This window comes from Heteronotia binoei, chromosome 1 (genome assembly GCF_032191835.1).
Source record: "Heteronotia binoei isolate CCM8104 ecotype False Entrance Well chromosome 1, APGP_CSIRO_Hbin_v1, whole genome shotgun sequence".
In the NCBI taxonomy this organism is placed as follows: Eukaryota; Metazoa; Chordata; class Lepidosauria; order Squamata; family Gekkonidae; genus Heteronotia; species Heteronotia binoei.
The window spans coordinates 252,435,550-252,448,925 of NC_083223.1; the positions used below are offsets into that span (position 1 = coordinate 252,435,550).

The following is a 13,376-nucleotide window of genomic DNA, read 5'->3' on the forward strand; positions in this document are numbered from 1 at the left end:
CTTTTGGGTGAAGAAGTACTTCCCTTTATCCGTTTTAACCTGGCTGCTCAGCAATTTAATCGAATGCCCACGAGTTCTTGTATTGTGAGAAAGGGAGAAAAGTATTGTGTGTGTACCTTTTTGAACGGCAGCTTGGGATTTTGCTTTGTTGGAGTTGAGCATTTGGGAGTTGTATTCCAGCAAACCAATTCAGCCTTGACAGGAATTCTCTAGATTTCCATTGAGATATGGGATTGTGGGAATTTTCAAATAGTAGCTTATAAGTTTTATCTGTGGCTTCAGTGTATCAGTCATTTAGTTCCAAAAGGATCAGTATAGCCATGGAAACTGCTTAGTGGTAATGTCCCACATATGCTACTATCTTTGACTAGAGGTGCCAGATCTTGGAAGAGGACCACCAATGATAAGTCTCTCTGTATACACATATATCTGAATCTCGGTTAGCACACTGTCCAAATCCAGTTAGCATAAGATGCTACCTGCCCAGTTTAAACCTATAATGAAGCACCATGAATTCCTGAAGGTAGGGAGAACCGTGTTACTGACAATATGTTGATTCTGGTTCAATTTCCATGCCTTCCGAGATGAAAATAAGGGTATCTTTGGGCCAGGTTAAACATCCCAATAATTTGTTTAAAGCAGTGAAGGGAACATCTAATTTTGAATACAATTTCAAAAGTGGTGCATACATTGGGGTCTACATTACACTGCAGATACTCAGGATGTAATCACATATGAGATTTGGCCTGACCTAGCCATGCCTCCCATCCGGATTTAATGTGTACAGTCACACACACAAATCTGCCTCCAAGTCCTGCCTGTACCTGCTTCATCTTAAGATGCACTGGGACTGGATTAAATAGCTACCGGGAACTTCTTGGTAGCAAACCTCTAAAATGTATGTAGGGCATGTTTCCTGGCTGTCTGAACAGCTGCGCTCACAATGCATCTGTCCTGTGTGTGCATGAGCAGTCTGAACACTCCTCTTGTGCATGTGCAGCCCATGCCTCTTCCAGCAGGAGTGCGGGGGCTGTGTGAATGCCGTGGCACATATCAGAGAACCAGCTTTTTCAGAGCCAGAATATTGCTGCTCCAAATCTCTCAAGTTATCCCAGCCTCAGACTGACCAGTTCTGCTTGAAGATCTACATCTCAGGAATTGTATGTTTCCAAAGAGAACCTATGTATATTTAAATTGTCACAGTAGAGATCAAGGGGAGGAAGCAGGGAGCTCTTAACTCCTTAAAACTGTAGTGCTCAGAATGCTTAATTAGTCATCTGTATTCTCAAGGGTGTTGTTTGTAACAGACTATATATAGAGTTAGTCGACCAGTTTTAAGAGTAGGTTATACTAGGGGCACATTTTTAAAAATGCATTTAAACACCACCTTCATGTTGAATCTTACTCCATCAACCCATATATTCCATCTTGCCTAGTAATAGTCTTCCTATGGCCTGAAGGTTTTCATATCCCCCTTTTCTCTGTTAAGGAGTCTCAAAGGAGATAACAATCACATTCCCTTCCTCTCTCCACAACAAACACCTTGTGATATAGGCGAGGCTGAGAGAGCTCTGAAAGAGCCAAAAGCCTTCATGTAGAGCAGTGGGGAAGCAAACCCAGTTCTCCAGATTTGTCCCGCCACGTGGCGCAGAGTGGTAAACCAGCAGTACTGCAGTACTGTGGTCTGAACTCTGCTCAGGACCTGAGTTCAATTCCGGCGGAAGCTGGATTCAGGTAGTCGGCCCAAGGTTGACTCAGCCTTCCATCCTTCCGAGGTTGGTAAAATGAGTACCCGGCTTGCTGGAGGGAAAGTGTAAAAGACTGGGGAAGGCAATGGCAAACCACACCATAAAAAGTCCGCCGTGAAAACGTGAAAGCAACGTCATCTCAGATTTGGAAACGACTGGTGCTTGCACAGGGGACCTTTCCTTAACCAGTTAAACTGTGCTAGGTTCTTGCTTAAACATTGAGCCTAATATTTAACTATATTGTTTAGAATAGAAGGCAGAGACTACCATGTCACAGCAACATTAAACATGCCAACAAAAATACCCAAGTGCAATGGAATTCTTGACTAGTGGAATGAACACAATTAAAAGTAACTATTTTCTTGGTACTTAACCACAGATTAGTATGTTCCAATATTATAACAAATATTGTTCACTGACAGTCAGCTCAGTAGGGGCACAAAAACTGGGTTGATTATTGAGTAAGCCCTGTTGGCTTAGCATTTCTGTAATGTCACAGCCAAAACGACACTCTTAATTGACCATATTTCAAGATGATGTAGATGCAGAGTTAAGTCACATCCAACTTTTGCCAGCTTTGCTGGGAAGCTGGTAGACTCCTTTCTTGCTAAGAGGGTGGAATGACAGCTATGCCAAAGACATAGGCTGACTCTTGTTTAAGATGAGACGGTCATAGACGAAATGGTGGTTGAGTTGTATCTAAACAAGACCTGGTCTTTTGTCACCAGATGTCACAAATAACAAAGGTATAAGTGATTGCCTTTACACAGCTACACCCAGTACGTCAGATTCAGCATTGTTCAGAAAGAGGAAGAAAGTATCTAGAAGACCACATAAGAGCCCTGCTGGATCAGACCAGTGGGTCATCTGGTCCAGCATCCTGTCTCATGCAGCAGCCAACCAATTCCTCTGGACGGCCACCTACAGGGCATAGAGGCTGAGGCCTTCCCCTGATGTTGCCTCCTGGCACTAGGATTCAGAGGATTGATGCCAGGAAGGCCTTCTCGCCTCGTGTACCTGCAGTATACAGAGATCATGCAGCTTTAGTAAAGAACTCTACAGCATGTATTTCTAGAATATTTAGTTCATTGCAAGAATGTAAGAGTGAGGGTCTAACCAAAAAGTAAGGCTGTTTTTGATCTTTCCTTCCCCAAATTATTGGGGGCATTCGATTAAAGTCCTCCTAAATTGTGATTTTACGTATTTTTGTGTACTCCATTTTATTTATACTGTAAGCCACCTTGAGCTCTGTAAGGAAGAAAGGCGGCTAATAAATGTTTTAAACAAGTGAAATATTGCCATGTTCCTGCTTAATCCCATCACAGTCAACAGACAAACAGAAGGCCCTTTTGCCATGGCTGTTTTATTTAAAAACCTTTGTCCATCAGCCACTTCTTCAGTTCCTCATCAAAATAACCTTTGATGCGAATGAAACAGGCAATTTCGTGGACTTGGGTGGCTGGCGTCTTTCCAGAAAGCTCTGTGAGGAATTCCTTCACTTCCTTTTCAAGGGCCTGTAGAAGAGAAGGAAGAAAGAGTTCAGAAACCACTTCACATATTCTCCATTTAAAGAATCCCATCTCTTCTGAGCTACAAAGTGCCAGGCAGAAACAATGCAGCTGTTTTACAAACACCTTTTGCCATGTCTACCATCTATGTAGACCTAATGCCTTTCAACAATTCAGGATTACTGGGATTTCCACCCTGATTTCTCCTACTAACAGAGCTAAGCTCCTTTGTTCTGGAGTTCATATATGAAACCCAGTTCTATGCTGGAGCAGCGTGACAAGGAAATGGTTCAGAAACTTCAGCTGATCCAAAATGCAGCAGCTAGGCTACTGTGAGGGGTAGGCTACAATGATAATTTATTTAGTTTATTTTATATTGCCCTGATGCCGAAAGATCCACACTGGTTACTCATCTGCTTCTGGGAACAATTCAAAGTGCTGATTCTTACATTTAATGCCCTTAAATAGCTTGGGGACAGCATCACTGAAGGACCATCTGCTTCTGTACTATCTAGCCTCTCAATCACCTCTCCAGGCTAAACATACCAAACTTCTTCAACCTTTTCTCATAGGATTTGGTCTCCAGACCCCCTCACTTTCTTCGTTGCCCTCCTTTGGACACCTTTCAGCTTGTCTATATCCTTCTTAAATTGTGGGGCCCACAACTGAACACAATACTCTAGGCAAGGCCTAACCAGAGCAAAGTGATACCATCACTTCACATGTTCTGGGCACTATACACTATACTGGGCACTATACTTCTGTTGATACAGCCCAAAATCACATTTGCCTTTTTAACTACTGCATTACACAGAGACTAAGGGGAAATCCCATCCAGTTATGTTTGTCAGGAACCTGAGTGTACTTGCCAGATTTCTGTTGGGTTTTTTAAAAACTGTGTTTCTTACCTGAGGGCATGAGAAGTAAAGTTCTCTATTGCACAACTGGTTGAGTCTCTTGATGGGAAACTCTACCACCTAGCAGTTGAAATGCTGGGCTGGGGTGCTATCATGCTCACTGTCCTCTGCCATTACAACACGGAGAGGAGACAAACACCTACCCAAATATCACCTTCAATCCTCCTGATAATTGTCATCTTTCTGCAGCCGTGGGTGATTTCTTTGTAGACAGGAATGTTGTGCATGCGGGACCGCCGTACAAAATAAGGAAGGGCAGGAGGGGGATCTGACAAGAAAGCAGAGGGAACTGAAACATGAACAAAGTATTTCTGGCTCTCATTCAGACGTTACAATGGAAGTAACAGAACATCTACTTAAAGCACAGAATGCAACAGTCTTGCTAAAACTAAGCTGCTCTGGATCTAATCAGTGCCTACACAGAACACTTGAAGACTACACACACATCAGTTCCACAGAGAAAAAGTCAGACGCAAGCATGGTTAAATAGATCACCAATGTACAAGCAGTTAGCTCTCCTCAGAACAGCTGGCTACTCGGTCCTCTTTCCAATTTGTCACTCTACTAAATCCTCAATTTGTGTATCTTGTTTTAGCAACATCTGACGCTCCATCGAGGATGAGGAAGAAAAGTGGTTTGGAGCAGTAGCAGACAAGGAAGAACTGAGTTACTGCAAGTTGCATGTTTACAACTTTGGATCATCAGTGCAGTCCTACAGAGCCAAGCCTGCTTTGTTCCAGTAGCAGAGAATATGTCTATTCAGTCTAACAGTGCAGCTACACCTGTCCAATGTGGCCACTAGTCCAAGACTCTACCAAGCATAGCCTATACAAGTCCATGTTATGCTTACATTCTCAAAGTTTCCAACCAGTTTCCCACCATATTTACCTTGTGGAGGCCTCCACCCAGACGGGGTGGGGTATGTGTCATGTTTGGGTGGTTCAGGTACTCTGGTGGGAGGTATAAGCCTCTCCACAAATCTGTATTCCTCAGTAGATTCAACAATCCCTGGATATTTTAGCTGTGCATGGTTGGGTTCAGCCGACTCCTGGCTCTGAAATACCGAGAGATTACAGTCAACACACAATGTCACCACTCAAGAGTTATTTTCTTCCTCCAGCAGACTACTGAGAATTTTCATTGTTTGGAGTGTGCTGCTCACAGGTGAATGAAATATACTAAATACTACCATGAAAAGTATATAATAAATACTTACAACAAATATATATTCTTAGGGGGGTTTTGTTCCAATTTATGTATTATATGTATGCAAAGTGCAATCCTAGCAATCTGAAGAAGAAAGGCTGTTGCTAAGATGTTAAGATTTCCTTGCGTGAGAGTAACTGCATAAGGAGTGAATTGGACTGGAAGTGTTTATTATTAGTTATTTATTAGTTCTTTCTTATAGTTGTTGATGGAAGATAATGAAGTAATTGATAAACTGATGTAACTTGCACTTTACATATATATAATACACAAACCAGAACTAAAAAAAAGTACATAATTGTATTTTAAAACTGGTGGAGGAGGAAACCAACACATTCCACCCAAAATTCACTGGAAGATGGAGAAGATAACAATAAAATTTATTTAAAACATTTATATGCCGACCTTTCTTTCTCTCATACACACATTTTGTAAATGATGTTCTGTAGTTCCCAATAAGTCCAGTAGGCAGGTAGTGTACAGGTAATCACTACCGCCCTCTTCATTTGTTCCTTTTGTTGGCAGAAATCTTTTAATAGGCAAGAAGAGGAAGGGGGAGAGACGCTAAAGTCTGCTGAATTTCTGCCTGCTTATAACTACAGCGCAAACAAATTCCTGGGCATTAAAAAGCCCTCTTCTTTCTCAAATTAATCTACGGCGTCCTCCAAGCTTTGATACCGCTTGTTCCAACAGCTATGCTACACCTGCGCAACCCCATGTAAGCCTGCCCTACGCCTCAGTGACCCCTACCAGATAGGCCGATCCTAAAGACAGCAACCGTTGCCTCCGTACGTCCAGCCACTGAGCCCTCCTCTGCACAATTCTCACTAACGCAAGAGCCGCCATCCGTCCTTCTCCCGGCCCCTTCACGCGGTGGCCGCCGGGAATGAACAGGAAGGAGGGAAAGCTCCATGGGGACAGGAAAACTTCCGGTAAAAACCGGAAGCCGCCTCTGGCCGTGATAAAAAAAATTGCGTCTCTCTGGGCACTAAAAATGTCTATGGTGAAAACTATAAAATAACTATTTTTCTGTCTGCTAGTGGGTAGCCGTGTTCGTCCGCTATGGGACAGATAGACTGGAGTCCAATAGCACTTTGATCAACAAGATTTTCGGGGCAGGAGCTTTTGAGAATGTGTCTGACGAAGGGAGTCTTGACACTCCTGAAAATCTTGTTGATCTCTAAGCTACTGGACTCGAATCTAATTGTTCTATTATGTGTATATCTTTTTAATGTCAATATAATTTGTGGAAAACACTAAGTTAATTTTTTAGTTCGGAAATACCAATCAGAAGCATGCTTCAGGGGGTAGCCGTGTTGGTCTGCATTCCTTTCTTCTATACATCCTCTGTAAGGACTATACATCCTATATATTTTTATGCATTCTTATCTCTCCCTCTTTTCTTTTGAACAATGTAATTAAATACTGTTTGCAATAGAATGCAAAATATAAGAACAGATTTTTTTTCCAGACACAACAGCTCTTACGAACAACATATAGTGATCGTTACCTTCATGCTTGAGGGGAGGCAGATGGATATCATAAAGTTAACTTTTCCACAATTAGAAAAGATTCTCTTAAACACCTATCTCCTATTTTGAGATATTTATTGCGTAAAATGTTGTTTCCCCTTAATTGGATCCATACAGATATTGAGCCTGTGCACTTGGCTTATTGTCCCTGGTTTGTATCAAAATGTCTACATCGTTCTAATTTGTTTTTTTTTTTCCAGTCTATAAGTTTGAATGGTTTTCTCCCATTTCACCGTACCTGAAGAAGTGTGTGTGTACAATTATACCTTGAATCAAACTTCGTTGGTCTTACAGGTGCTACTGGACTGTAACTTTATTCTGCATTAGAACAGTGTGATTCAAGTCCAGTAGAGCATTACAGACGAACAAGATTTTCAAGGTCTAAACACTTTGGACCGTCAAAGCTGCCTTCGTCAGACAAAAGTGGGATCTCTGAGTCTGTAATCTCTGACATTGCGTATCCCTTTAGTGTTTTTCTACCTCTAGAGGAAAGATGGCCGCGCGGATTGATGACGACACAAGCGGACAATGTTTCATGAATGAACGGAGAGGAAGAAAGATATCGCGTACTCAGAGACGAGAGCGGACGCTTCCTCAGTGCGCCTGCGTGCTCAAAGCCCCGCCCTTCCTCCTCTCATCTGCGTGCGCTGGGTAGCGGCAGATTCCTTTTCTCTGCGGCCTCCATCTTGGGACGTCGTGCGACTGGTGAGGCTGAAGGGACTGAAAAGAGGGTCGGAGTGGGCGGGTGAGGGGATTGAAACGACCCGCTCACTTGATGAAAAGTGGGGAGGTCGGTTTGCGGGCTCTTTTCCTAATTTTTACCGGGGGGGGCGAGGTTTGAGAATAAGTGGGTCCCTGCCTGAGCTTGGACAGAGAGGGCCTAATGGATAAGAACGCTCGGATTCTCTTGTGGACAGAGAAAGAGGATAAAGACGCAGGGGCTGGGCAATCAGGATGTTTTGATGGAAGGGTGCTAGAGGTTAAAAGCTAGAACTCCTGACTTCGGTTTATTGGGGCAGGGGAGAATCCGAGCTGGGGTCCAAATGCGGAAGTAGTGAATTGTTAGTTAAAATCTTGGGAACAGAAGCGTAAGGGCCTGGACCTTATGTATTGAGAGGGAGAAGTTAACTGTAACTATCGTGATGAAGAGGTTAGTAATTCAGAATTCCTGGGTTCTGTGTTCTCCCAGGAGTTTGAAGTTTCCAAGGGACATCCAGTAAGAGTTCAGAGACATGAGTTCTGCAGTGGGAAGGCTTGGGGAGGGGAAAGATGGTAGAGGATTTCTATGTTCTCTGGTGGGTCTGTGGGAGAGATGTGAAGCTGGGGTTATTTGGAGGGTAGAGAATCTGATTCTAGATAATTTTAGGAAAAGTAAAGAGAGAGGAGGAGGAGGGCAATTTTTCTTTCTTCTCTGCTACCCTAACATGCCGAACAGATCGGCCAGCTGATTTCCCCCATCCCCAAGTTTAGAGAGGCTGGTCCTGGTACAGTTGAGACACTGAACATTTGGAGAAAAGTGGTGCTTACTTCTGGCATAAATACTGTCTAGGATGGCCTTTCTGGGCTGAACTCTGTTCTTTACAAGGTAAAGTCAATCTCACTGCTCTTCCTCAGTACAGCTGGAACCATGCAGCTCTTCATTCGTGCACAGAATCTGCACACCCTTGAGGTGTCTGGGCAGGAAACAGTTGCTCATCTAAAGGTAAGAGATTGTTCGCCTGCTTTGTTGTGCTCCCATCTGTCTCTCTCCCATCATATTAAAGCCTTATATCCTGCTTTTTAATCAAATAGTCATGGCAGTTTACAAGAAACTGTTCCCAACACAATGTGACTTGGTGGTGGAACAACTAAGAGATGTTGATGATTTCTGGGGTTGTTACTATCTTTAATTAGGCTTATAATCAGTGTTCCTTATAAGGTGTGTTCATGAGTGACTGCTCATTAATACAGGAAGCTCCACTCAGCAGCAGTGTGAAAACTGGAATACACAAAGATGACACTGACCATTTTAAGATCACAGCAGTTGTAGTCTGCTCAGAATATGAACTGTGCCACTTAGCCCAGGGAGAGGAGGAAATTAGAAAGAACATTGCTTACAGTGAGCCCAGGGGGAAGTGGCTCCTCCAGACAGTGTGATACTACAATAAATCAGATATAAATCACAATAAAATAACGTCACTAGGGAGCCAGACTTGAGCCCTGTCATCTTTGTGCATTCCAGTTTTCACTTGCCTTCTCAATGAATACAGTTTTGAAGGTTTACCTTTGTGTTTTGCATGTAGGTATCAGATTTAGAGTTAGGAAGGATTTATCCTACATATGTGATTTGGCGCAGAGTGTTAAAGCTGCAGTCCTAAGCTCTGCTCACGACCTGAGTTCGATTCCCAGTGGAAGCTGGGTTTTCAGGTAGCCTGCAGGGGGGAAAGTGTAGATGACTGGGGAAAGCAATGGCAAACCACCCCATAAAAAGTCTGCCGTGAAAACGTTGTGAAAGCAACATCACCCCAGAGTTGGAAATGACTGGTGCTTGCACAGGGGACCTTTCCTTTTCCTTGAAATACTTATTTTTGGTCACCTCTTTACTAGCAGTTTGATTCACCAAGAACTGCTACTCAGCAATTAAGATTGCTAGGTGAACTTGGGCTAGTTGCTCAAGCTCTTAATCTATCCTTGGTGAGGGTAAAAAGGATGAGAGAAGAACCATTCTTGGGGAGAGGCAATTTTGAACTGAGGACATAAGAGAAGCCATGTTGGATCAGGCCAATGGCCCATCCATTCCAACACTCTGTCTTTTGTTGTTCAGTCGCACAGTCGAGTCCGACTATTTGCGACCCCATGGACGAAGTCACACCAGGCACTCCTGTCTTCCACCATCTTTTGAAGTCTGCTCAAATTTGTGTTTGTTACATCAGTAACGCTGTCCAGCCATCTCATCTTTTGCCGTCCCCTTCTTCTTTGCCTTCTGTCTCTCCCAGCATCAGGATCTTCTCCAGTGAGTGCTCCCTTCTGATTTGGTCGCCAGAGTATTTGAGCTTCAGCATCTGACTCTGTCACACAGTGGCAAAAAAAAACTAGTGCTGTTCAGGTCTACCAGTGGGGCCAGGACACTAGAAGCCCTCCCACTGTTGCCCCCCCCCCCCAGGAACCAAGAATACAGAGCATCACTTGCCCCAGACAGAGAGTCCCATCTGTATCTTGTGGCTAATAGCCACTGATGGACCTCTGTTCCATATATTTATCCAGTCCACTCTTGAAGCCATCAATGCTTGTAGCCACCACCACCTCCTGTGGTAGTGAATTCCATGTGCTAATCACTCTTTGTGTGAAGAAGTACTTCCTTTTACCTGTGGGCTGTGAGAATGGTAATCCCTTTCCCAGTTTACTGGTTTGCACTGGAAGTTTTAAGTATGCTGTGGCCCTTGGACACACATCTGGATCCCATCTGGGAGCACAACAGAAAACACCCTCCTCAACATTTCTTTGCTGCAGATGCCCACCTCTCGAGACTTTTTCCCTGGAAGAAACTGTTGAGGATTTTGTATGTAAATCTGTAGTTCCAAAGTGAGAGTTTACTGCTTGAGAGCTAATAGGGCAAGAACTTAGTTTTGCTCCCTGTTTTTTCTGTGCTTGCCTGGGGGATTCATGCTGCTACCCTGCTTTTGGCTGCTGTGTTAATGAGTAATCTGGTGCACTATATTGCTTTCATGCTGAACTTCTTTTGTCTTAGGCTCACATCGAGTCCTTGGAAGGCATTGCACCTGAGGATCAGGTGGTTCTTTTGGGTGGAACTCCCTTGGACGATAATGCCATTATTGGCCAGTGTGGTATCAGTGAACTCACAACCGTAGAGGTTGCTGCTCGCATGCTGGGTGGTAAGTGTGAAGTCCTGGGCAGATGGAACAAAAACTTTCTAGTAAGTCCCCATTGCTTGGGGCAGATGAAGCAATGGCAGATGCCCTATGGCTCAGTTGGAAGAATTGGATGAGGGCTTGTTAGAAGATCAGAGCTGCAAATCGCCTCGGAGAATCAGGACCATGTGATGGGCTTGAAAACTAAAGTTTTTGTTTCTTTTTTGGAATAACTGGCTTTGCTGCTATGTGTTTCAACATTTGGACACAAATGTTATTTCACTAATGAGGACTAAAGCCTTCAGCACACCAGTTTTTGAAAGACCGTTTTCTTCTGGCTTTTGGGGGGGGGGGGAATACATTCCTGACCACACTAACAGTGGCCTTCATTGCACTGTCTGTGTCTGTTCTTCCCAGGCAAAGTCCATGGCTCCTTGGCTCGTGCTGGCAAAGTGAGGGGCCAGACCCCTAAAGTGAGTAATCAGATATTACTTAAATGGACATTGTGTATTTCTTCACTTTCATCAGTGTGCTTTTGACGAATTGCTGCAGATGGCCAGCTGCCATGCACAGTATCTTTCAAGCAGTTGCTGCTGAGCTGCTTTTGGAAAGAGGCCACCTACTTTTGTCAACAAAATGTGAAGTGATTGCTGCCTTCTGAGCAGCCAGGTTATGGCTTTGCCTCTGCCCTCCAGAATAGGGGAAACTCTATGGGGATCCTTTCTTACCTGACTTGTTCTTTTTCTGAATGCATGTTACTGCACGCTGTAAAAGAAGAGCAAGCATGGCCTCCTTCCTTTCTTACTGGAAGTTGATTTTCACAACTTAAAGAGTTTAATGTAGAATAGTCATTGTGCACCTGGATTCTTCACTGGTGGGGTGGTGACTTTGTTCATAAAGAACACTGTACACAGTGAGCAAAGCTGAGGCCTCTTTGCCAGTTAAAGTCTGCACTTGTTGCTGAACTGCTGTAGGACAGCCAGAAATCCAGTGTTCATAGTTTCCTGGCATGGATATACTAGCAGGGGGGAAACTATTGGCTGGGGCTGGTAAAATGGTTCTGGGTCAAGTGTGTGGTAAAAACAAACTGTTGCAGATTAGTAAGATTTCTGCCCTGTGTCTTGATGCCTGCTTGTCCCTCCCCCCAAGGTTGCAAAGCAAGAGAAGAAGAAAAAGAAGACAGGCCGTGCTAAGAGGCGCATGCAGTACAACCGCCGCTTTGTCAACATTGTGCCAGGTTTTGGCAAGAAGAAGGGTCCCAATGCCAACTCCTAAATAGCATCCAGTTACCTAATAAATCTGATATTTGCTTGGACCACTTTCCTGGTGTGGTTTCTCTTTGGGGTAGGCATGTTGGTCGGCTGTTTATTAGTTAAAAGGCTTTATGCCATCTGGGCTCAGCGCTGTAGCTAATCACAGCTGAATAGGATAGAGACCTGAGGCCCTATCAGTCGTGAACAAGAGAGTCCTGCTGGATTGGATCAAAGGGCTGTCTAATCCAGCCTCCTTCAGAGACCAGTTATGTGCCCCCAGAATGCCAACAAAGCACGGAATGAAGACAATAGCCCTCCCCTTATAGCTTGTCCTAATACCTGTTATTCAAGGGCATATTCTCTCTGAATGCTGTGTTATACATAATTTGTTTGTATTTTTATGCTATCAAGGCCCTTTCCATTGTCATGTTTATTTGGTGAATTCATTACTGGGGGGGGGGGGCAAGCAAAAACTTGCTCAAGTATTTATAATTCCATGGTTATCAATATTACTGTTCAAAGGCTAACTTCTGTTTCTTAAAGTTAGATTGGGGTCTTTAATGGCTGCATGTATAAATCTCACTAGCTATTTTAACTGTGTTCACAAAAACGATATGTTAAATGAAGTATTTAAAACAGGCAAGTGTTTTTTGCCTTCTGTCTCATCAAGCAAGTGCAGTGCTGGCTTTGATCTGTACCATAACTTCAGCATCTATGTGCTGCTTCACAGACTAAGCACAATGCAAGCAGTTTAGGAAGAAGAAAGGGGAAAAGGGCAAACGGATGTGACCAAATGCAGTTGTACGTGTTTAAGCATCTATCGGGTTTGTGTGAAGAGGTTTTTGGCTATACCACTTCAGTGTAGTGGAAGGGTGTGGGTAGGAAATAGTTAAGTCTGCCATACGTAGCATCTCAGGCCAGTATGCTGTCAGCAGGGGATTATGTTGTATTAAGTAGTATACACTGATCTGGGGTATAGGGGATAACAATGAACTGGAATGAGTTTGGTCCCTGGTTCAAATCTTGCCTTTGATATGAATTCACTGGATGCTCCTAAGCAAGATATGGTCTCTTAGCTACTCTTCTGAAAGACAGGCATAATAGTCTACTTTATAAGCTAAAGACTACAAAGTCTGTTGAATACTAAAGGCTTTAAGTATTTTCTCTAAGCAAAATGGAACTTCCTTTTTCATATAAATCAGCAGAAACGGTTTATTTGCCCTCAATGGTGAAGTAAAGGCTCCCTGCCTTGTAGAACAGCCTGCCAGTGGTGGTCAAAAAGGCCCCCATAACCTCTTATCATTTCACAGAATGTGCAAAATAAGTCTTCAGGAGGGACTTTCTAACTAAAGGCATATATATTA

The 13,376-nt window shown here is 43.5% G+C and overlaps 2 protein-coding genes across 3 annotated transcripts; one reads left to right on the plus strand and one right to left on the minus strand.

The window, feature by feature from the left end:
- Positions 1–3,095: 3,095 nt before the first annotated feature.
- On the minus strand, positions 3,096–6,307 carry MRPL49 (mitochondrial ribosomal protein L49). The gene is made up of 4 exons (XM_060252807.1): positions 6,130–6,307; positions 5,062–5,227; positions 4,317–4,441; positions 3,096–3,262 (listed from the first exon to the last, which is right to left on the minus strand). Exons 1-4 carry the CDS (start codon positions 6,223–6,225, stop codon positions 3,116–3,118), a joined length of 534 nt encoding a protein of 177 aa, XP_060108790.1. The 5' UTR covers positions 6,226–6,307; the 3' UTR covers positions 3,096–3,115.
- A 38-nt stretch (positions 6,308–6,345) lies between these two features.
- On the plus strand, positions 6,346–12,074 carry FAU (FAU ubiquitin like and ribosomal protein S30 fusion). Of its 2 annotated transcripts, XM_060252821.1 has the most exons (6): positions 6,346–6,728; positions 7,381–7,616; positions 8,531–8,613; positions 10,639–10,783; positions 11,177–11,232; positions 11,909–12,074. In XM_060252821.1, exons 2-6 carry the CDS (start codon positions 7,451–7,453, stop codon positions 12,032–12,034), a joined length of 576 nt encoding a protein of 191 aa, XP_060108804.1. In that variant the 5' UTR covers positions 6,346–6,728; positions 7,381–7,450; the 3' UTR covers positions 12,035–12,074. The 2 variants fall into 2 exon arrangements, with proteins under 2 accessions (XP_060108804.1, XP_060108813.1); XM_060252830.1 differs by lacking the exon at positions 6,346–6,728 and having other exon boundaries at positions 7,592–7,642.
- Positions 12,075–13,376: the final 1,302 nt, after the last annotated feature.

Bases quoted from the DNA above. Each gene is read 5' to 3' on its own strand.
- MRPL49 (XM_060252807.1), bottom strand. From the start codon at position 6,225: ATGGCGGCTCTTGCGTTAGTGAGAATTGTGCAGAGGAGGGCTCAGTGG. The intron at 5,228-6,129 runs GTAGGGGTCACT...TCGGTATTTCAG, and splicing joins CTTTAGGATCGGCCTATCTG to AGCCAGGAGTCGGCTGAACC. The intron at 4,442-5,061 runs GTAAATATGGTG...CTTTCTTGTCAG, and splicing joins TGGGTGGAGGCCTCCACAAG to ATCCCCCTCCTGCCCTTCCT.
- FAU (XM_060252821.1), top strand. From the start codon at position 7,451: ATGAACGGAGAGGAAGAAAGATATCGCGTACTCAGAGACGAGAGCGGA. The intron at 7,617-8,530 runs GTGAGGCTGAAG...TCCTCAGTACAG, and splicing joins CTTGGGACGTCGTGCGACTG to CTGGAACCATGCAGCTCTTC. The intron at 11,233-11,908 runs GTGAGTAATCAG...CCTCCCCCCAAG, and splicing joins TGAGGGGCCAGACCCCTAAA to GTTGCAAAGCAAGAGAAGAA.